Below are 22,004 nucleotides of genomic sequence, written 5' to 3' on the forward strand. Positions count from 1 at the left end.
CAGACTGACAGACTTCACCGCTGGCTTCTCGCTCAGGGTTTCACTTTCTATGTAAAGCACTGAGCGGGGAGTGCCTACATGGTACGACAAGCCCGCGATCCAGTCATGAAAGTCATCAGGAGCGAATAGTAAACAACTTTTTTGCATCAACACGTTTAATGTCATTCGTTTGAATTAATTTTAAGTGATATTCGTCCCATGTAAATGGACCTTAATGCACGTTCACAACAGGATGCAGGCTAGCGAGTACCAAAATGCTCGGGTGCTCGTTACTCGAGTCGAACTTTTCGTAATGCTCGAGAGCTCATTTCAAGTAACGAACCCCATTGACGTCAATGGGGAACTCGAGCATTTTTCAAGGTGACCGATGCTCTGCATGGGGGAGGTTGTGTGAAACACCTGAAAACATCAGAAAGTCATGGAAACACCTCAGAAACGGACAGGGAGCCGCAGGGGCAGCATGCATGGATGCATCTGAGGCCGCACTATTAAGCCAAACTGAGGGCAAGAGCCTGGCGGTCACCCCCCTAACAATTTACTTAGGACAGACCCTCATTAGCAAGGCACACGCGCTGGCACATCTTAGCCAGGCACCACACTAGCTGCAACCAACGCTAATCACCACCTTGTGTGACCCAAGGTGCCGTGAGTTACATAGCTATGGGAAACCCATGTATCTCCACACAATTCATTCAGTGTATGCGTCAGATAGCTGAACAACGCAATGGAAAAGCCTTTGTGCACCCACAGTATAGGCGGACCCCTGAAACATTTCTGTAGCAAGAGTGTAGGCGAACCCCTCAAACCTTTCTGTAGCAATAGTATAGGGGAACCCCACAAACCTTTCAGTAGCAAGTGTATAGGCAGACCCCTGAAACATTTCTGTAGTAAGAGTATAGGCGAACCCCTGAAACATTGGTGTACCAACAGTGTAGGTGAACACCTGAAAAAATGTGTTTACCAAGAGTATAGGTGAAGCCCGGAAAAATTAGTTGGCTAAGAGTATAGGCGATGGCCTGAAAAATTGGTGTACCAAGAGTATAGGCGAACACCTGAAAAAAATTGTTTACCAACAGTATAGGCAAAGCCCAGAAAAATTAGTTTGCTAACAGTATAGGTGTGGGCTTGAAAAATTGGTGTACCAGGAGTACAAGTGTACCCCTGAAAATTTGCTTTACCCTGAGGGTAGTTGAAACTCAAACATTTTGTAAAGATACAGCTCGTTGTTGCTTAATTTGCAGCAGCGCCTGGAGGCAGCCCTCCGAAAACATTGGTTTTAACAAAGCCTTTCGTCCCGCAGAAAAATTGGCAGTTCAGCGTGATGACATGCTGTTTTAGGAGGAGGAGGAGTAATATCTGAGAGGGATAGACCAAGCTACTTTTTGGGGTGATAGAGGATGCATATTTCTCCTGTTGAAGTGAAAAGAATCTTTATGATCCACTGTTTTCCAGCGGTGGAGAGAAGAGAAGTTAGGGAAAATCCAGCATTTGTTCATCAACGTGAGGGTCATGGGAAAGGCAGCCTAACATGAAGTCAGCCATGTGTGCCAGAGTCCCAGTACGCAACACATCGCTGTCCTCACTAGGAGGATGACTTTCATGATCCTCCTCCTCCAGATTGAAGATGTGGGCCAGGCATGGCACATGTGTAAGGCTGCCAAGCTGCAGAGCCGCCACCAGGTTACGGCTGTTGTCACACACAACTATGCCTAGTTGGAGGCTCAGCGGCGAAAGCCAGAGGTCGGTCTGTTCCGTCAGACCCTGTAACAGCTCGGGGGGGCGTGTGCCTAAGCTGATTAGTTTCAGCACGGCTTGCTGACGCTTCCCCACCGCTGTGCTGCCGCACGATACTGACTGCTGGCGACGTGCTCACACTTCTTAATTGAGAGGTAGAGGTGGTGGAGGAGAATGCATAATACGTCGCAGAAACCGTCAACGAGGTAGGACCTGCTGTCCTCAGTGTGGGTAGCATGTGAGCGGTCCCAGGCTCTGACTCGGTCCCAGCCTCCACCAAGTTCACCCAATGTGCCGTCAGGGAGATATAGTGTCCCTGCCTGCCAGTACTTGTCCACGTGTCCGTCGTTAAGTGGACCTTCCAAGTAACCGCGTTGGTGAGGGAACAGTTTATGTTGCGGGAGAGGAGCTTGTGTAGGGAGGGGACGGCGCATCGGGAAAAATAGTGGCGACTGGGGACCGAGTAGCGCGGAACTGCCATTGCCATCATGTTTTTGAAAGCCTCAGTTTCCACAAGCCTGTATGGCATCATCTCCAGGCTGATTAATTTGGCAATATGCACACAGGTGGGTGGCGGCATATTTCCGCTTTCGCTCCAATGCTTGTGTTAGTGACAGCTGAACGCTGCGCTGGGAGACATTGATAGAGGCCGTGGAGGACCGTGGAGGTGAGGGTGTGGGTGTAGGCTGTGAGGCGCTCGTGCCTGCGTCCTGGGAGGGGGATTGGATCTGTGTGCCAGGTTGTGGCACAGGGGGAAGAGGCAGTGGTGTGACCCGGAGGCAGTGAATGGCCTTCGTCCCACCAGGTGGGGTGCTTGGCCATCATATGCCTGTGCATGCTAGTGGTGGTGAGGCTGGTGGTGGTGACTCCCCGGCTGATATTGATGCGGCGCAGGTTGCTCACCACTGTTCGTCGGTCGTCGGCGCTCTCACTAAAAAAGATGCACACCTTTGAACACCTAGCCCTCTGCATGGAGGATTGTCACGAGGGGGTGCTGTGGGAAACAGTTGGGGGGGGGGATTATTGGCTCTGGCACTGCCTCTCCCCCTGGCCACTCCACTGCCTCTTCCAACCTGTCCTGCTGCTGCACTTACCTCCCTCTGAAGCCCTGTCTTCAGTAGGCTTAGCAAGCCAGGTAAAGTCAGTCACATCATCCAGCAGCTCTTCCTCTGAATACTCTGTGCGCTCCTCTCTCGGACTTACTGCCCTTACTACTACCTCACTGACAGACAACTGTTTCCTCATTATCCTCATCCACAAAAAGCTCTTGACAGTTGCCGGAGGTCCCCAGCCTCATCACCCAGACTCTGGGAAATTTCCAAATGTTGGGCATTGGTCACGCCACACTCCTCAGGTGGGTGAGGAACCGTTTTTTCCCCACTCAGGGCAGGGACCTGAGAACAGTTCCTGGGAGTCTGCCTGTTCAGAATCTGTCAATTTCCTGGAGTGACGAGGCTGGGAGGAAGGAGGAGCAGCAGCCAGAGGATTCAGAGGTGCAGTCCCTAGCCCGGTAATAGTGGACTGCGTGGAAGACTAGGGGTTCGATACACTGATTGACGCGTTATCCGCGATCCACAACAAGACCTGCTCACACTGCTGTGGTTGTAATAAAGGTCTGCAGCGCGGACCCGCAAATTGTGATATGAAGCTGGGGAGCGGAGAGACGCGGTGCTCTCCTAATCCCTTTGCAGCCAGCAGTGATTCACACCGCCCAGGACCTCGGCCTGTGCCCACATCCTCACTTGGACGCCCGCGTCCTTGATCCTTACCCCTACTCCTCATTGGATAAAGGATAGAGCAGGGCTCAAATATATTAACCCACTGTATAGTGCTGAGAACTGGGGCTAATTCACCACACACAGAGACTTGTAGATAGCGGAGGCTCTATGCTGTGATAGAAAAAAATTAAACTACTGTCTTGCACTGATACCTAGGGGTAATTTACTGCTCAAAGAGACTTGTACATGAGAGGCTGTATGGAGTGGCAGAAAAAATGTAACCCAGTGGATAGTGCAGATAACTGCGGCTACCTCACCGCACACAAGGAAAGTGTATTGTGAGATGCTCTGCACAGGGGCAGAGAACTATTAACCCAGTTGATAGTACAGATAACTGCGGCTACTTCACCGCACACAGTGAATGGTAGATGTCCGATACTCTGCACTGCCCCAGAAAAAATTAGCTGACTGTTTAGCGATGAGAACGCTGGCTACTTCCCCGCACACAGCAAATGGGATATGTGAGAGTCTGCAAAGCCCCAGAAAAAATTTGCAGACTGTTTAGCGATGAGAACTCTGGCTAATTCACCGCACACAATGAATGGGATATGTGAGATAGTTTGCACCAGCCTAGAAGCTTGAAAAAAAGAATTGGTGCACTACTGCTCCCAGGCAGCAAAAAAAGTAATGCACACAACGAGGAGTAGCTGTACAAAGGACCATTGGGTTCTTGAAGAGAGGATCCCTACTCTACACTTTCCCTATATCAGCAGCAGCACTTTCCCTAACCTCTGCCACCAAGCGTCTGAGGCGAGCTGCGGGCGGCACCATTTTAAGTATTCGGCAGTCACCTGATCCCGCCAGCCACTCACTGCTGTAGACGTGCAGAGCGCTAGCACGTCTCAGCGGGAAGTGGTAATGCCTTCCCTGCATTTTTAGTGGCTAATAAATGGCGCTAAACATGCGGGGAGGGGAAAGGAAATTGACTCGAGTACCGCGTGTTGCTCGATTCGAGAAGCGAGCATCTCGAGTAGCCTAATACTCAAACAAGCATCAAGCTCGGACAAGTGTGCTCGCTCAGCTCTATAAAGGATTTATCTTTGTGCTTAAACTAAACTGACATAGTTTGCTTGTTCACTCGGGCAAACGATAACCTCTACATGTAGAAGTACCGTAAGATTTCGGTCATCCATTCTGCAGTGCAATTTAAAAAATAGTAGTGATTTACCTTTTTGAACACAGAAATGTAATACTAGCATTTACAATCTATGGAGACCTGTGCACTTTTTTTCCCCCTTTAAATCAAAATAAAATAAAAAGAATCTAGTATGTATATACTGCTGTTGCATATTTGTTAGGGCGCCCCTATGGTTCTTTTGATTCTTTCCCAGAAAGTTAAAAAAAAAAAAATGTGTCCAGTGCGGGTGGTCACACATGCTCAGTAGATAAACCCCACCACTGGAATGCTTTAGTACAAGGGAAGCAGAGCAATTCCTAGCATTGTATTAGTCAGACAAGATCAGCACTGGAAGCATGATCTTCTCACAGACACTGGACACATTAGGTGGAAATCTTGAGAGGGAATCCGAAGAACAGCATGGGGCGTCATAAGAGGTGTACAACAGCAGTATCTACACAAAGGAACATTGTTTTTAAAATGATTTCAGATGAAAAATTGAGTCTTGTGTGATCTAACAGAGAAATGTAATACTGAAGTGGGGGGCAATCTACAAGAAGGACCCCCTCCTGTCTTTTAGCAAATACTTCCTTTCTCCATGTAGCAATTCTGATCCAGGTTTACTTATAATTCTGCATTATGCTCTAACACTTATTCCTCCTGAAAATGTATGAATAAATTGTCAACTGGCTGTTACCCATTTCCTTTGTCAATGGGGCGTATCCCAACACACATCCAATCATTGCTTATCATGCTGCAGAGGGCAGGGATACACCCCATTGACAACAGGAATGCGAACACCTGTCCTTTTTTTCAAACATTTTCAAGAGGAACAAAAGGGGAAGGGCGCTATATGGGGTTTTAATAAAAGGTCCTCCAGAATTTTACTAGGTAAACTAATGTTTACTAACAAATACAAGTCAGGAGTACAAAGAGCTCCTTGTAGAAGGGGTAGGACTCATTCACATAAGAACACGCCTTTTTTTCCCCATTTGAGACTCGCCAACACTGATCTGGACATTTAATGGGTTAACAGCTGTGATCACTGATTGGGGTTCTTGTAGGTGGGTGTCAGCTGTCAGACAGCCGGCATCCGCCTTGTATGTAGCAGGATCAGCCCCCAATCCCGCTCTATACAAGCCTCCCGCCCCATGACATAAATATAGGTCTTGGGGCATTATGGGTCTAACAGCTCCTTGTAGAAGAAAATGCAATGTAGGGCTAATTCACATCAGCGCTTTAGCGTTCCTTTTTTTCTGCTCCGAATAGCCCAACAGAATTCAGTAACGGAGGTTCCAAACAGAACGACCGACGCTGATGTGAACAGACCCCAATATTATTCAGCTAACCAAATATTTTTAATGTTTCTGCCTCGAAGTGCCTTTCAACTGCTCTGAATGCAAAAAAATAACCCTTTCACTACAAATGTGATTGTCACATTTGCAGTTGGAACTTGTGACAACTGCCTGATATATTAATTACACATCATCACTCGCCTCGGGTACACAGCAGCGGTACAATACATCTAAATCTCCTAATCCTAGCTGTAGAACTTATCATTTGTCATGCTGTGCAGCCAGAAATCTCAGGAGGAACAATGCAGGTAAAGCCCTTCTGGCTAATCTTATTCAAATGAGCCGAATGCTGCTGATCATAATGACAGCATTTATCAAGACGCCATTTAGAAGAGGTCATTTGTAATATAAAGCACGCCAAGTGAGGCAACGGTGAAATCAGCTACACTCCACTCATATAAGCAGCATTTTAAACAGCATTTTCTAGTTAAACTGGAACAATATAGGAAGGGAAGTGAAAGGCCAGGTAAAAATATACAGCTAATTAATACATTTGAGAACCTCGCTATTAGAAGTGGAAAGAAAGAACAAAGACAAAAATTTCAGAAGGCAAGTAGAGGCGCAAGAGACACCGATCACAAACTAAAATGCTTCTACACAAATGTACAGAGCATGGGAAACAAACAAGGAGAATTGAAGCTCCTAATACAGCAAGAGAAATGTGATTGTTCCCAGCAAGAGAAACCACGTTATCTTGTAGATATGATACCTTTTAATGGCTTACAAAAATACATGATGTTATAGCGAGCATCTCGGGCTCTTCGTCAGGCTAAAAATGGAATAGATCTGAAGAGGTATGAATATTCATACACACTTATAACATACATACTTATGACAAGGCACAGATATGGATGTGATTGGTTCGCACTTAAAAGGAATTCTGCAACAGCAAACCAACTTTTTTTGTCTAGGCATCATTACTTTTCCTATTAGACTATAAAATGCTGGCAATTGAAGTGGGCAAATTAATTTCACCAGATATCCAGGAGACATTGGCACACACAGTTTCCGGATCAGTACGCCAACCCCAGGAGGAGTTATTACACCATGGCACATGACTGGACAACTTGGAACTCAAACTAGTCTCTCTGGAGTCAGAACGCAGATCTATAAATACACAACTTGATGGCATCATCCAAGAGAACAAAAAACGTTGGGACCGTTTAGAGGAAAACCGATCATGCCGAAATAATCTCTGTATAATAGGTGTCCCTGAAAACCATCTTCAAAAAGATCTACGTCTCCTCTGTGAATGAGAAATTCCAAATGCTTTGGGTGTTAATCACGTTTGTAAAATTGAGCGTCTGCACTGCTTGGGTCTGGACCTGTGTGTGCCAAAAGAGAAAGCTTCACCCAATCCCAGATCCCGTCCATGTCCTGTCATTGTAAAATACCTGGGTTATATAGACAAATCTGTAATTTTGAGAAGCTTTAGAAGCCACCAAAATAGTCTTAAACACAAAGGCCAAAAATTCCTACCGTTTGCCGATTTCTCAGCAGAAGTACAACGATATAGAAAAACCTTCTCTCCAGTCTGCTCGTCCCTTTATGAAAAGCAAATTAAATTTGCACGTATATATCCTGCAACTTTAAAGAACTACAATCAAGGTGGATCCTGCTCTACTTACCAGGACCCCGAGATGGCGGCGTCAGACCTACACCTAACGCCTCCTGCAATTTCTACCTCTGCTACCTCAGCAACGCGCTAACAGCAAGACCCCCACCAAGACTCACTCGACAGGAAAAGACTACAAAGAGATGACGCCCCTACACCCGCCGTGCCTAAAGAACAGCGGCAGCAATCTAAATGCAGGTCCACTACTTGACGTGACGGGGACTTTCGCGAGTAACCTGACGTACCACACCTCAAAGAAACGATGGAAACAATGGAAGTCCATTCATACATTTTCTCTTGGTAATAGGTGGAATCCTTTCCCCGTCAAAAGAATGTAATTTTTGTTTTTTGTTAGATCTACATTGCAAACATCGTAACATTGTAGATGTTATTTTATGGGTTTTGCAAAATGTTTTGTCTGTGGACTTGTACCTTCCCTCTCTCCTTGAACACACTAGTGAGGACCTCACACTCATATATACTTTCAACTATCTAATAAGTGAATATCGTGGAACGTAAAAAAGGGCTCAAATACCCGTAAAATCGCATGTTGACACTCCGCCACTTAAAACATTTGCAGGCTGATATAGCCCTTCTCCAGGAGACACAGCTGATTGATGCTGACTTTTTCTGGATGCGAAAATTGTATAATTGTAGGTCCAAAGTTAAGTTTTAGGATGTTTGCGATACCTTACAAACATCTTAAATGTATATGAATACATCAGGGTTTTTTTTTTACCCCCCCAATTTCTCCTTTTCACATCTTGTCATTTTATTTTAAATGTATGTTCTGACAATGGAATATAGGTAACTGGAAGCCTTTAAACACTAGAATCTTACAGGCGGGGAGAAGCCAACATGAAATGCCTCAAGACTGGAGATCTCCTTTCCAAGTCACAGTGAAACTTTGAGAGGGAATCTGTCAGCTTGCACACGCTGTCTAAACTGCAGGCATGATGTTATGGAGCAGGAGGAGCTGAGCAGACCGATATATGGTTTTATGGGGAAATGCTTCACTATAACTTGTATTTTATTCATTTATGTCTCTGCCCACTCTGAGCTGAACAGTCCAATGGGCGGAGCTATCAGTGATTGACAGCTATCTGTGTATGACTGGACACACAGGGACAGCTGTAGCTTGGACAACATGTTTGAGCTGACAAAATCCCTTTAAAGCTCGACTGACTCAGAAAGGAGCCATTGAGTCAAAGAGGCAAGCCATGTCAGCTTCTCCACTCCCACAACATGTTGATTGACAGCTCTCTCCCTATAAACAAGCAGGGAGAAAGCTGTCAGTCAACATGCTGCAAGCAGGAAGCCAGAGCAGCCCAGTTCTGATTTGAGAGCTCTGTTCTGAGTCAAACATTAAACGTCCACAAGGGAATTATGCTCATCTGTCCCAGGTTCATGAAGCCCAGGGTTCGGGTAGCAAGACCCTGATGAGGTTCCATTTAAGACCCCGCTACTGTTTTTGCCATATTTAAAAACACTGAACATAAAATACCTTTGGGTGCTTCAGACTTTTTCTTTTTGGCTTTTTGAAACGCAGCATCCGTTCTTTTTCCTAAAAACACAAGCATAGCATTGTCAAAGAAATATCCAACATTACAGAACACAGCGAGAAAGACAGGGAGCAATAGGAAAGCAAAATCATCTAAATGAATTCATTTCCCCACAGAAGGGAACGTTCAGTATAACCATAGTTTCCCAAGTGAGTTCTCATGTGTAATCATGTTTGATGCATTCTACAGGTTTTGGAATCATTAAATCATCAGACAGGGTGTTTGTGCTCATTGAATGGGAACCACAAATGTGCATAACCCTGTGTACTCAATGTCATGGAGTCTCTTCCAGGTTGAGGCGACTACTGACAAATCATCTCTGCTAACATCATCCCGTCTGTCTGGGATTACATGAAGAGACAGAAGGATTTGAGCAAGCTACTTCCACAGAAGATCTGTGCTTAGTTCTCCAAGAGGTTTAGAAAAGATGCAACCGGCCTGCTGAGTGCCTTCAAAAACTGTGTGCAAGTGTACCTAGAAGAATTGATGCTGTTTTAAGGGCAAAAAGAGTGGTCATACCAAATATTGATGCGATTTAGATTTCTCTTTTGTTCATTCACTTTGCAGGTTATCAATTGACCAAAATAATACATTTTTTCCACATCTGCTCAGGAACGCTAGATTTTCTCCTTAGATATCGTTTCTGACCCACGTCACAGGCCTCTCGCTAGCCAAGCCAGAGACCTACTGATGAGGGTCTCCCCAAAACAGCTGTCTGTGCATGGATTCTGGCTTCGCTTTCAATTTCCAGTCACCGTTACAAGGCTTGTATAAATAGTCTAATATGGCCTTGCAGGAATGCTGCCTTCCAATAGTTGGCGCTGAAGAGATATTGTTCCATTTCCCTTATTTGCAAAAGAAGTTTAATTATAGACTCAGCGCAAGGTCTCACCTGTAATGAGCTACAATGAACAATGGATGGAAGTGAGTCTGGTGGCGATGGATGCGGCACTACATCTGGGCTTCAGTTAGGAATGAAAGCCACAATGCAGATGCCTAAAGTCCACTTAACCCATATATAAATCCTAACATAACCCATCACTGTATACACATACCTTTTCTTTCTATCCATCTGCATTACAGAAAGCATGCCCAGCAGTTGGACCCAAACCAATCTATGCAACGGAGTAGCCTAGTGATAGATTATTACTTTCTATGGTGGTAAAAACTCCTTTAAGATAACTAAACCGTTTTACCTGCCCCCCCTATGCAAGACTCACTACGACACTCAGCTTCTCATATGGGATTACACATTCTTGTAGAAATTTAAAATGGTAATCCACAAGATTAGTGTGAAGCAAGAACAGATGATAAATCTGACTACTGGATAGAAAAGGGTCAGGTATTTATCATGGCAGTACCAATCATACAGAGGAGAAGATGTCACCGCTGGCCAGACCAACACTCAGGAGACTCCCGGCTATCTCATGCCCAGCTTATATCATTAGTCCGTATCGAATTAACAGATTACATTCTGATTTACAGCTCAATACACAGGCCCGCTGACTGCTCCTTGTGTATTACCATGTACTATAGAGAGACGGGAACACCCTGACGAATGCTACGGAACAGCTCCAGTAATGAAAACTAATGGGTATTCATGGCATGCATGTGTTTTGCTTTACACAATAACCGTTTGAGCAGATTGGTAACAGATGTTTTATTCTTGAGCTGCTTGACAACACAAGGCTGAGAAAAAAAATCTGTGAAATAGCGCCCCTGGCAGGAAACCTGTAGAGATGCGATATGTAATAATAAGAGTGTTCTAGAAAATGGACTCACCCAGAGGGAGCAGAGGACTGGTAAGTTACCCTCCACACCAGAAGGCCTGTGTGGTCTTTATAAATTGTACTAGTAATTATTAGGAAATTATAGCACCACTGTTTCTGGTGGTGGAATGCGCCACACAGCTCTGCTACATGCACATCTCACACACTCACACACTCACACACTCACACACTCACACACTCACACACTCACACACTCACACACTCACACACTCACACACTCACACACTCACACACATTATTCATCCCATACCACAGGGATCAGAAGCAGCACAGTACTGGAGATGAAGGACCTGAGATGACATCACCATCATGCTCCACCCCTGATCACATGACTGTGATGCTCATCCCGAATGAATGACTTACATGCTCCGTCTGTTATCACAGACAGTGATATCATCAAAGGTTTTGCATCCTTGTGCAAATTTCAGGTGGACTACTAACCCCCTGTGGCCTCAGTTGCTATGGAACACCTACCCGGACAGCAGCAGTGTGCATATAGAACCTGTGATGTCACTGGCATGGGATCAGGGGCGGAGAATGTAACTCCCTCACTGGGGATGAAGGACCTTTGATTACATCACAGTCATGTGATCAGGGGCACAGCATATAAGTGACTCACAAACCCACTCACTCACGCACAGATGGACAGGTCGTCGTTTAGCAGTTTGATATGCTTCCCTTTTTTCTTGCTTGTCCCAGTCTCAGACTCCCATAAGTAGAGAGTGCTGGTCCCAGGGACTGTTATTCCGCGGAGGACCCAGTATGATATGAAGACAAGAATGAGAGAAACAGTGTTTTGAACAGCTCATAGGGGAATGTACAGTGATGTATAATGTTGGATATAAAAATAGACTTCACTGAGGTTTTTTTTTTTTTTTATGTATCCCCCTCCCCCTGAGGGTTCCTTCAATTAATAGTCAGTTGCGTGCATCAATCCAAAGTGGGGATAAACGTAGTCACAGTTGCTTATTGCAGCATTCAAGTACAAACAAATAGCAAGAGTAGCTGAACATGCTGTCGGCTGGCAATGCGTTTCAGGGGTATTAACAGGGTTCTCCCAACTCAAGCCCTATGACTAGTTCCCGACACTCCCCTCTATTTGTCATCTGCTTAATTTGGAACCAAACTGCTCTGCCTGGTTGCCGACTCTCAGAGCAAGGGGGATACATTCATCGGTGAAGTCCCTTTTTTATTTTATTTCCAACAATATATCACTGTACGTTCCCCAAAGTACTGCCCAAAACTCGTTTTTCTCTCATTCCTGGTAGACAATGGTAAAACACAGAAATCCTGAAATGAAGGATTACAGGCTTGTAGAAAAAAAAAAAAAACACAACAACAACTATGTGGGATTGTTAGTTGGACAGATTATGCCAATTAAAAAAATGAAAAAGCATGCAGTAATATACACGGTGCCCAGCACATGAACTGCATACTGTAGTATATTACCACTGTGATATCATCTATGATCTGCTGCTGCTCCATGACTTGAAGTCGTAAGAATTCAATCTCTTGTTCCTGTGAGTTACTCAGATCATCCAAAGAGCAATGGTGCTTCAAGGAGCTCATGGTGGACAACTTCTCCTTCTGCAAGACCAGAGGAAGTCTATTAACACGTAAATCAGCGGATCAACATTATCTAAAAACCTATGCATGAGATCAAAAGAAGGTAATTTATCTAATGATGGAAGCAATCACCATTTTCTAAAGAAGATCTAATACACAAAAACATCCTCACTCCAAGAAAAAAAAAAAAAAAAAAAACAACACTTACAGATCCATGTTGATTGAATGTGCAGCTCTTTTCTCCTCTCTCTCAGCATAAACTCCCAGCATGATCTCTATTACTGCAGTAGTACATCAACCCAATTTACACTGTACAAAAACTTAAGAGGAAACTAAATTTTGACTATTTATTGGACAGTAAACATGATGCACTTTTTAGCAAGACTAGGGCTTGGCCGCAGTGAAAAACCGTAAGAGTTCCGCCAGGAAAAGCGCTGCTTCAAAACCTGCGGCACTTAGCTGCAGGTTTTGAAGCGGCCTGGCCGCTCGCTCTTTCGCCGCGGCTGGTGCTCCCATAGAGGGGAGTGTGGCAGCAGCGGAAAAAGAAAAAAAATTAACATGCTGCAGCAAGTGAACCCGCGCCGCAGCGCAGCCTTCTGCCGGCTTTTCCGCGGCCAATTCACCATCCCGTGTGGACCAGATTTCTGAGAACCCTGGGATTGGCGGCCGCAGGTGGATTTGCCACGGCGAAATTCCAGACGTAATTTCCACTGCAAAGCGCCCAGTGTGAACCCAGCCAAAATCTTGATGCAAGTGTTTACAACTTGTACAGTTAACCCTTTCCAATCCACTGTCTGACCTCAGAAGACCTTATGATTTAAGGCTGTACAGCTCCGATGTTGGAAGACCTCTGTCACGGTTTTCTTACTGTATATTGCCAGCCTCTCTGCTGTCGGAGCCTATCCAACGTGTCACCTCATGCAGTACTGGCTTTAGCCAGCATATAGCGCCATTGTGTAATGGCAGAAAAAGAGTAAGCCCCCTAGGAAAACCAGGATACAAATTGGATTGGAAAGGGTTAAGTTCCCTGTCGTGCAGGTCCTGTGGAGTTCAGGAGAGCACAGTAACAGAGGTGTGTGAAGGACCATCTGATGTTACTGTCTTGTGACCAATTAGATGTGTGGGAGGAGTCATACCCAGCAACTTACTGCAAATAATGATTAACAGGTGGAATATATATTCAGTGAATAGCTGAATTTGTTATGAGTATTCCCTTTAAGGGGTTTTCTAGGGAGAATACTATTGATGACCTATCCTCAGGATAGATCAATAGTGGATCAGCTGGTGCCTGTTGCTCGGGATTCTGACCGATCAGCTAATTGCGGCGCTGTCAATGGGCACACAATTACACAGGGATCGGAGCAGAAGTCTGTAACTGCAAGTGCAGCTCTCATTGAAATCAGTGGAAGCCATGTCTGCAGGATAGGTAATCCTCCCTGGAAACCCCTTTAATATATAAAACTTTGTCTGAGGGTATTTTAGTAAATTTAAATAAAACACTGTACATTATAAGATAAGCTTAAGCGACAGACATATATAGACTGTACAGGCACAGCAGATGTATCAATCTCACAGATGTATACAACAGGGAAAGTAAAAACCACCATTTACTCACGGGCCAAGAACAGAAATATTCATCACAGGGGCTACTGGATAGTATTAATATTCATCCCACAATTCCAACAGGAGCCATGTAGCCGAGAGTTCTGATGCATGACAACTCTTCACTGCACCCTTGACGACTGTGGGGCGATCGTCCTGATAAGGACGCCCCCACTCCTGGTGGCTGTCTCCTCCACTGTGCCTACTACACCCTGCCTCACATATCCATCACCTAAGCATTTTCCAATGAGCTTCCTCCAGATTGAGAGATACTGGAATTATAAGTGGACTTAAAAAGAGTGGAGGCATCAACAAGATAGCCTCCCAATAGCGTGACATCCAGATAGTGACATATTTTCTACTTGATGCAGAAGTTAATGAAGGTCACTTAATGCCATTCATCCCATAGTAGCAACAATCACACATATGCACTCGCTTAGCGCTCACTGTGGAAACTCAAGCATGCGCTCATACCAGCCTCTGCCATGAGAAAATGTTCGCACATGCATTCATATAGACACTCACCATGCAAACAACATATAAAGATTTGCGCATGCGCCGATACCAACACCCACCAGGGAAACTATATTCGATTTATCATGAAGGCACGTCACTAGATCCACATATAGTTTTGTGACTGTTGAAGTGTATTTCAATCAATCTTTAGATCCAGAAACCCATAATATGGAATAGCAGAAAATAGCAACTAGTTGTTTTTAGTGGTTTGTTGGATGTTCCCTACAGGGTATCTATTGACCCAAAAACCATCCAAAGGGTCAAAGAAGGATAACAATAAACCTCTCTAGCATCTCATTGCTGGTGTATTGAGCAGACATACACTACATCAAGAACTGGTTATAAAGGCGAGTGCAAAAGTTAATTACATCACTATCTGGATGTCATGAGATCGGGAGGCTAATCTTGTTTACGCCTTCACTCTAAGTCCTCTGATAATTCCAGTAGCTATCGATGTGGGGGGAAAGTGTTGGAAAATGCTCAGGTGACAGATATGCGAGCAGCGTGTAATAGGTACAGTGGAGGTGACAACCACCGAGAGTGGGGGCGTCCTTATCAGGACGATCGCCCAACAGTCAAGCAGGGTGTAGCACAGGCATGTCATCATGCATCAGAACTCCTGGTACACTGCTACTGTTGCAGATGTGGGGAGATGATGATGATGATCATCATCATCTAGTAGCCCCTGTGATGAATATTCCTGTCATTGGGCTGTGAGTAAATGGTGGTTTTAACTTTTCCCTGTTGTATACATCTGTTAGGCTTGTACAGTCTATATATGTCTGTCGCTTATGCTTACCTTTTGAATATATACGTATAGTGTTTGAGGGTATTTTAGCAGATTTAAATAAAGTTCTATTTTAAGGGAATACTTATACAGGAGTCATACCGAACTAGCAGAAGGGCAGGAAACTGAGGTTTTTACACCTGATGCAACAATCATTTATACCCTTCATCAAAATAAAGATGGCTGTATCAAGGCTGTGCATAAAAGAACTGTTTATAGCATTGCTTTGCTGTGTCTGTAGCATAGCAGAGCTGTGTACATATACAAAATATGAGGACACACCAAGTAGAAGACCGAGAAGCCTTTGCTATGAACAAGTCATCGATAGTTGATCGGCAGGGGCCTACCATTAAGGATCTTTGCTGATCAGCGGATTCCCCAGCCAGTTGTAAGTAGAGTGGGGCCAGACGTTGGCATTGGTTGTCAGAGCCCGAAGTGTAATTGAACTCATTGGGAGCGATGCCTTCTATCAGTAGTAAATGCCCAGAAAAACCCTTTAAGTAAACTGAACTTGGATGACCACACAACACTAAGCTTCAGTTTACTTGAACTGCAGAGAATCCAGGTATTGTAGCGTTAATACAGCCGCATTACGGCCAACTGACCTGGTTCTTCTACACAGTTATGTACAACTGTATTCCCATCTGATAAAGTCATGGCATATCCCTAGGATAGGCCACAACATTATGACTGGTGGAGGTCCTGCCTCTGGGACCCGACAATCCTGAACATAAAATCTGCAGAACTGAATTTAGTGCTGCACCAGTCTTGCTTTTAAAGGTTCCCCCTACACATCGGCACTCCTTGCCATCGACTGTACAAAACTTCAGCATGGCCCCATCCTCAGGGTTGGACACAGCCGGTAGAACAAGAGTACACAACACTAAATCAACATTGATGCGCTCTCATGCATTTTGGATTGTAGAGGTCCCCAAGGCTGAACTTCATCAATCCTAAACTGATATATCCTAGCCATATACCATTACTTGATCAGATGGAAAATACTTTAAGACCCATAAAAGACAACTGCTGCCCCACACCATCAACACTAGCATTTATACAGATGCGCAGGCATGTCTGTAAAATTCTAAAATGTCTAATAACTAAACATCGATGGGGCCCTGAGGATGCCGACGACAGGAATGTTACTCTACTATGGTCGTGCAGCTCTTCTGTGTACATCGGGCTGCTGTATGCTATATACACTATATACTCCTCCCGCCAGGAAGAATAGATGCTGCTCTTCTCACCATTTCTGCATTCTCCCTGGATAAGGCCTTGATTTTTTCTTCCATCCTCTGTATTGTCTGTAAAGTGTCCTCGTGCTTTTTGCACATTCTCTTATTTTTTTCCACCAGAGGCTTCAGTTGGGTTTCCGTCTCCCGGACGCGTTTCAGCTTTAAGAGAGAAAACATAAATTGGAACATTAGCAGAAAACAGGGGCAGACCAATGTCACTCGATACACTGGATTCATTTCAGAACATCTTAGGGCGCCTGCAGACGGGTGGGTCGGATTGGTGGCGAGGATTCTCGCCGTGGGACCCGACCCGAGTGCCTGCAGGGACCAGCGAGTGCTCACCCGCGACCGCAGCTCTGGCTGTTTGATGTGCCGGCTTGCCGGGCAGCGGTCGAGTGATGTTTCTGTGCGGGGCTCGCAGAGCCCCGCACAGAAATAGAGCATGCCGCAGTTTGTTTGCCGCGCGAGATTTCGTGACGGCAAACCGCGGCCGTCTGCATAGGATTGCGTTTGTTAACGCAATCCTACGCAGGCTTGCAGTGGCAGAAATGCCGCGGGGAAAATCCCACCGCGGAATTTCTGCTCGTTTGCAGGCGCCCTTAGGCTTCAGGTACAACCCCCGAAGGGCCGAGAGCAATTGTGTTGTACGAACGGGACGGATATTTTTCCTTTTACCTCTATATAGTCGTTCAACAGCAATTTTATTTGTTTTAATGGCAAAGTTGATATTTGAGGCCTTGTGTTTGCAGAGATGACTTTGGGGTACATCTCTATATATACTCATTGTCCAAACCATCCCTCTCCTAGAAGTTGTCAGAAGACAACAACCCGGGTCCACTCCGGTGCAGTTTCTTCGTGCATCATACCACTGGAAACGGAAGAGACGGTGGGTGGATTTCAAAGGTCGTACATGTCATGGGCACCCAGATACCAACTGTCCTTTAGCAAAATGCCTGGAAATGGTTCCAACAGAGACAGGGGCTGTAATAATGGTGAACAACAAAACAGAGCTGCTTGTTGGACAATTCTCTCTACAGGTGGTCTGTTGGGGGGTTCTGAGCCCGGTCACCTTGTGTGCCCTCACACATCCACTGGTCCCAATACCTTCTAACAGTCTGCTCAGAATGGCTGGTGGTGGGCAAATTTATTGCTACAACCATCCAGCTTCTAACCTTCCAGTTTTGCACCCTTCTCAGAGAACACACAAGTAGCCTCCAAGAAGGGTGGAACTATTTGCAGGGCCCAAAGTGGCAAGACCGTTCATCTAATCACACAACTTATTTGCCTGAGATGTAAATGCATGCCAGGTTTTGTAGCAAAAAAGACAATCCTTAGGCGCTTGATTTTTTTTTTTTTTTTTTTTACAAAGCGTGTGTGTATATGTAATTTATTATATAACACACACACAATGTATGTTTTTTTTGCCTCAGGAGAAGCCATAATTGGCTGGTGCTCATGTACAGAACTGATGTGTTGCTGGAAACATGCAGCTCTCTAGTGCACTGCAGTGGCCTGAAATGGTATTGCAGGCATAGTTCCCATTTCTATAGGGCTTTTATCTAATTTTGATACAGCTGGTTTTAATCGACCCAAGCGAAGTGCTGTTTTCTAACGCACCTCATCACCCATCAGAATGATGGGTGCTCGTTTTTCTCGTGACAGACAATAGGCACTTCTAATGTTAAAAACGCATTGCATGAAAATCGCAAGTTTGTGCTTTGTGATACGATAAAAAGGAAGCTCCATAGGGAAGCATGGGAGATTTAAAAAAATAGCATAACGCAGAAAGGTAGGACATGCTGCAATATTTTTCCTCGCTCCACATCACGAGTAAAAGCATCGCAAACAGAAATGAAACCATCGAAAATCATTTGTTTCAGAATTCTGCATTTTCATTCACTCATATCGCTCAAAAAACAGGCGATTTTGTCGCAAGTGTGAAGGCAGCCTCAGTCCAAGGGATGATTTTTAGTCTAATATTATACAACCCTCAATAAAAAAAATTCAATTTTGTACACTTTCAACCAACACAAACCCCTCACCTAGTAATCAGAAATAATCTAGTAATGTCCAGTGTGATTAGTTTCTTTTTAAATTCCCTGCTCTGTTTCTTAGTGGAGATGCGTATTAAGCGCCACACATGTGTATTGTGTATGTACAGGGTTTAATATGTAACCCACAGTGAATATGGCTGTACATGTGCAATAAACAATAAAGTAAAACATGCTTTCTTTTTTACACAAGTATTACACGCAAAAAAAAAAGTTAGTGTGATTTAGTTAATGAAAATCAATGTACTTTCATTGACGCCATTCGCTGCGTATTACCCGCTCGATGTGAATTTACGTTGGTGTGAATGAGCCCTTACACGGGGTGAGCCGTCACAGCGACTGCCGTTCTGGTGCTTTTATACAGCAGCAACAATTGCTCTGTGAATGGAGGCGGAGCAGGCCGGAGATAGCACTCACTACAAATAGGCTGTTTGAAGGTTGAGTGACTCTTGTTTCGATGGGTTGATAGTCGCTTGGTTTTGAAGTTCTAGGGCTCACTAGCAAACTGCACTGCCGCTTCCTCTATTGTTTAGCCTGCAAAAGAGAAGGCAGAAGCAGTTATAAACCACTTCTGTCTTCTCCTCTGGGTTGTTGGCTGTCTCTGACAGCCGAGCCCCCGACCTGCTCCTGTTAGACTGCATGAACTTTAATTCCCCGCCATATTTTTATCATGGCACAGGATTAAAGCCCAGGACCAAGCGCTTTATATTTTTAGCACTTGGTCCTTGATGGATTTAGGGGGTATTCCCATTTGATAAGGTTATAATGGTTACCCAAACTACAGGGGGGAATCTTCTTTAATTAAAACTAGTAACGACCACTTGTCAGTTAGTATGTGAGTGCTTCTGATGCTCCGCTTTTGGTGACATCAAAGGTCCTAAAACATATATAAAACACAGAGCCTGACCAACAGAAGAACACCACAGTTAGGGCTCTTGAAAAGGGGAGGACAAAAATAATATGAGAATACAACTAAGCTGTTATTATCTCAGACACAACTCAGTGGTACTGACAGAAGACTCGATCCACCGTTACCTCAAAGATCCGGTGAACTGAAGGACCTGCGGTGACTGCACAATGGCTCTTCCCACAGCAGTGACGTTTGGTAGAAAGTACTGTATACTGGATAAGCCAACAGCAGCTACTACCAGGACCTGTGATGTCATCACCATCTTGTGATGACCTGTGTGGGTGGAGTCAGCAATTACATGACCAGTGGCTCATCACTATATCCAGAAGTCTGGTGAGGTGTGGAAATTAGGATGGATGTGGATGTAGCAGAGCTGTGTGTGCATTAGGATGGATGTAGTAGAGCTGTGTGTGAATCAGGATGGATGTAGCAGAGCGGTGTGTGTCATTTGTGTCAATCAGGATGGATGTAGCAGAGCTGTGTGTGTCATGTGTGTGAATCAGGATGGATGTAGCAGAGCTGTGCGTGTCAGGTGCTGTGTGTGTGATGTGTGGGGATCATAATGGACGTACCATGTAGCAGAGCTGTGTGTGTGATATGTGGGGTGAGGATGTATGTAGTAGGGCTGTGTGTATGTGAATCAGGATGTAGCAGAGCTGTGTGTGTAATGTGTGGAAATTCAGATGTATGTAGTAGAACTGTGTGTGGCATGTAGTAGAGCTGTGTGTGTAATGTGTGGGAATCAGGATGGATGTAGTAGAGCTGTTTGTGTGATGTGTAGGGATCATAATGGACATACCACGTAGCACAGCTGTGTGGCGCATCGCGCCACCAGAAACGCTGGTACCAGAATTTCCTATTACTAGTACCTTTCTATAAAACAGTCCCATCTATAAAACAGTTTCCCATAAAACAGCCAGGTTCAGTCACATACCAGCTCATTCCGCTCATCTGATAGCAGTGTATTTCTATCTTCCAACTTCCTGATCACAGCATACAGCTCAGCAATCTTTAACTGGAATCTCCGCAAGTCTCGATCATCAACATGTTGATCCTGGGTGAGGATAGAACATACATATTTTTTTAAGGTTATTTGCAAATGTTTTAAAAATTTGCATAGACATCTAATACAGCTATTTTTACTAAAAGTATTAAAGGGATTGTACCAGAGTCACAAGTTATTCCCCATCTACAGGATAGAGGATAACTTGCTGATCAGTGGGAGTCTCACTGCTGTACGCCCACCAATCTCGAAAATGGGAGTCCTAGGTCGCTCCCTGTTGCCACTGTGGGGTGACTTCATTCCCCGCAGTGACATCACAATGACTGGAGCACTAGCCGAGCATGCGCTGTTGGTGCTCTATTCTTTTCTATGGGACTGACAAATACTCGAGTGTGTGTCGCTCGGTTATCTCCAACAGTTGCATGGAGTACAACCAACGCTCCGTTCAGTCTCCTCCTCACTGGAGATGGACGGGAAAATGGGACTCCTATTCTTCGGATCAGTGAGACTCCAATCGATCAGCAAGATTGATAACTGGGAATTCTGGTACAACCCCTTTAATGTAAGGAAGATATTCTGTACGGCAGATCTGTGATATATTACATTCCGTCTCACTATGCTAAAAATGGATCCCTTGGAAATTGAAGTATTGATGCAGATGTGACCAGTGACCAGTTCAGCACATCTCTAACTGGTTCCCTCTATCACAAGCATAGGCAAATGACAGATCACCATGTGAGATGTTACCTTGTGACACAGTAATTTACTTTTAACCATTGGGTTGAGTGGGAGTGATCGTACATGTAGAGGCCCTTTAATATTACTTGCCTCTTTTGCTTTTACCGCATGACCCATGAGTTCAGAGATGTCAGTAACACCAGTGGGAAGCTCTTTCTTGGGACTGCTGTGGTAGCGCTCGGCCTCCTTCGCCTGCACCAACTGCTCATCCAGAGCCTCCTTCTGCAGCAGCAGTTTCTGTGTGTGCCCGGCCTGTACGCCCAGCTCTTTCTCCAGTGCCAGGATCACCCGCTCCTTGCTTTTAATTTCATCCATCTAAAAGCAAGAAGAAAAAAAAAACAAAAAAACACTCAATACACAATGAAAATGAATCCTGAAGAGGCAACAGAAAATACCACCACCTCACAGTTTTAGCATTTTTTTTTTATTTTTTTTAAACCATTTGGGAGCTGTTCCTGTTTATGTAAATCAGTATTATTAACTATTTAATAAAAAGGTTCAGCAACTTTCTAACATACTATGGGGGAATTCATAAACTCATGCCAGAATCTGGTGTAGAAAAGTTCCACAAAAAATTAGGGGAGGGAGGGAAGGAAGGAAAAAAATGCAATGATTTGGAGATCAGATTTTTATCATCTATCC

At 44.7% G+C, this 22,004-nt stretch overlaps 1 protein-coding gene across 6 annotated transcripts in view; it reads right to left on the reverse strand.

Moving 5' to 3' along the window:
• The window catches only part of JAKMIP1 (janus kinase and microtubule interacting protein 1), a 142,453-nt gene that overhangs the window by 52,587 nt on the left and 67,862 nt on the right, over positions 1 to 22,004 (reverse strand). For all 6 annotated transcript variants that reach the window (XM_066573301.1, XM_066573303.1, XM_066573298.1 and 3 more), the window contains 5 exons: positions 21,453 to 21,677; positions 20,556 to 20,675; positions 16,673 to 16,819; positions 12,401 to 12,538; positions 9,104 to 9,163 (listed from right to left, as the gene is read on the reverse strand). In XM_066573301.1, coding sequence (XP_066429398.1) covers positions 9,104 to 9,163; positions 12,401 to 12,538; positions 16,673 to 16,819; positions 20,556 to 20,675; positions 21,453 to 21,677 — 690 coding nt within the window. The remainder of the gene's footprint in view (positions 1 to 9,103; positions 9,164 to 12,400; positions 12,539 to 16,672; positions 16,820 to 20,555; positions 20,676 to 21,452; positions 21,678 to 22,004) is intronic.

The sequence above is a fragment of the Eleutherodactylus coqui genome, chromosome 7 (genome assembly GCF_035609145.1).
Source record: "Eleutherodactylus coqui strain aEleCoq1 chromosome 7, aEleCoq1.hap1, whole genome shotgun sequence".
Lineage (NCBI taxonomy): Eukaryota > Metazoa > Chordata > Amphibia > Anura > Eleutherodactylidae > Eleutherodactylus > Eleutherodactylus coqui.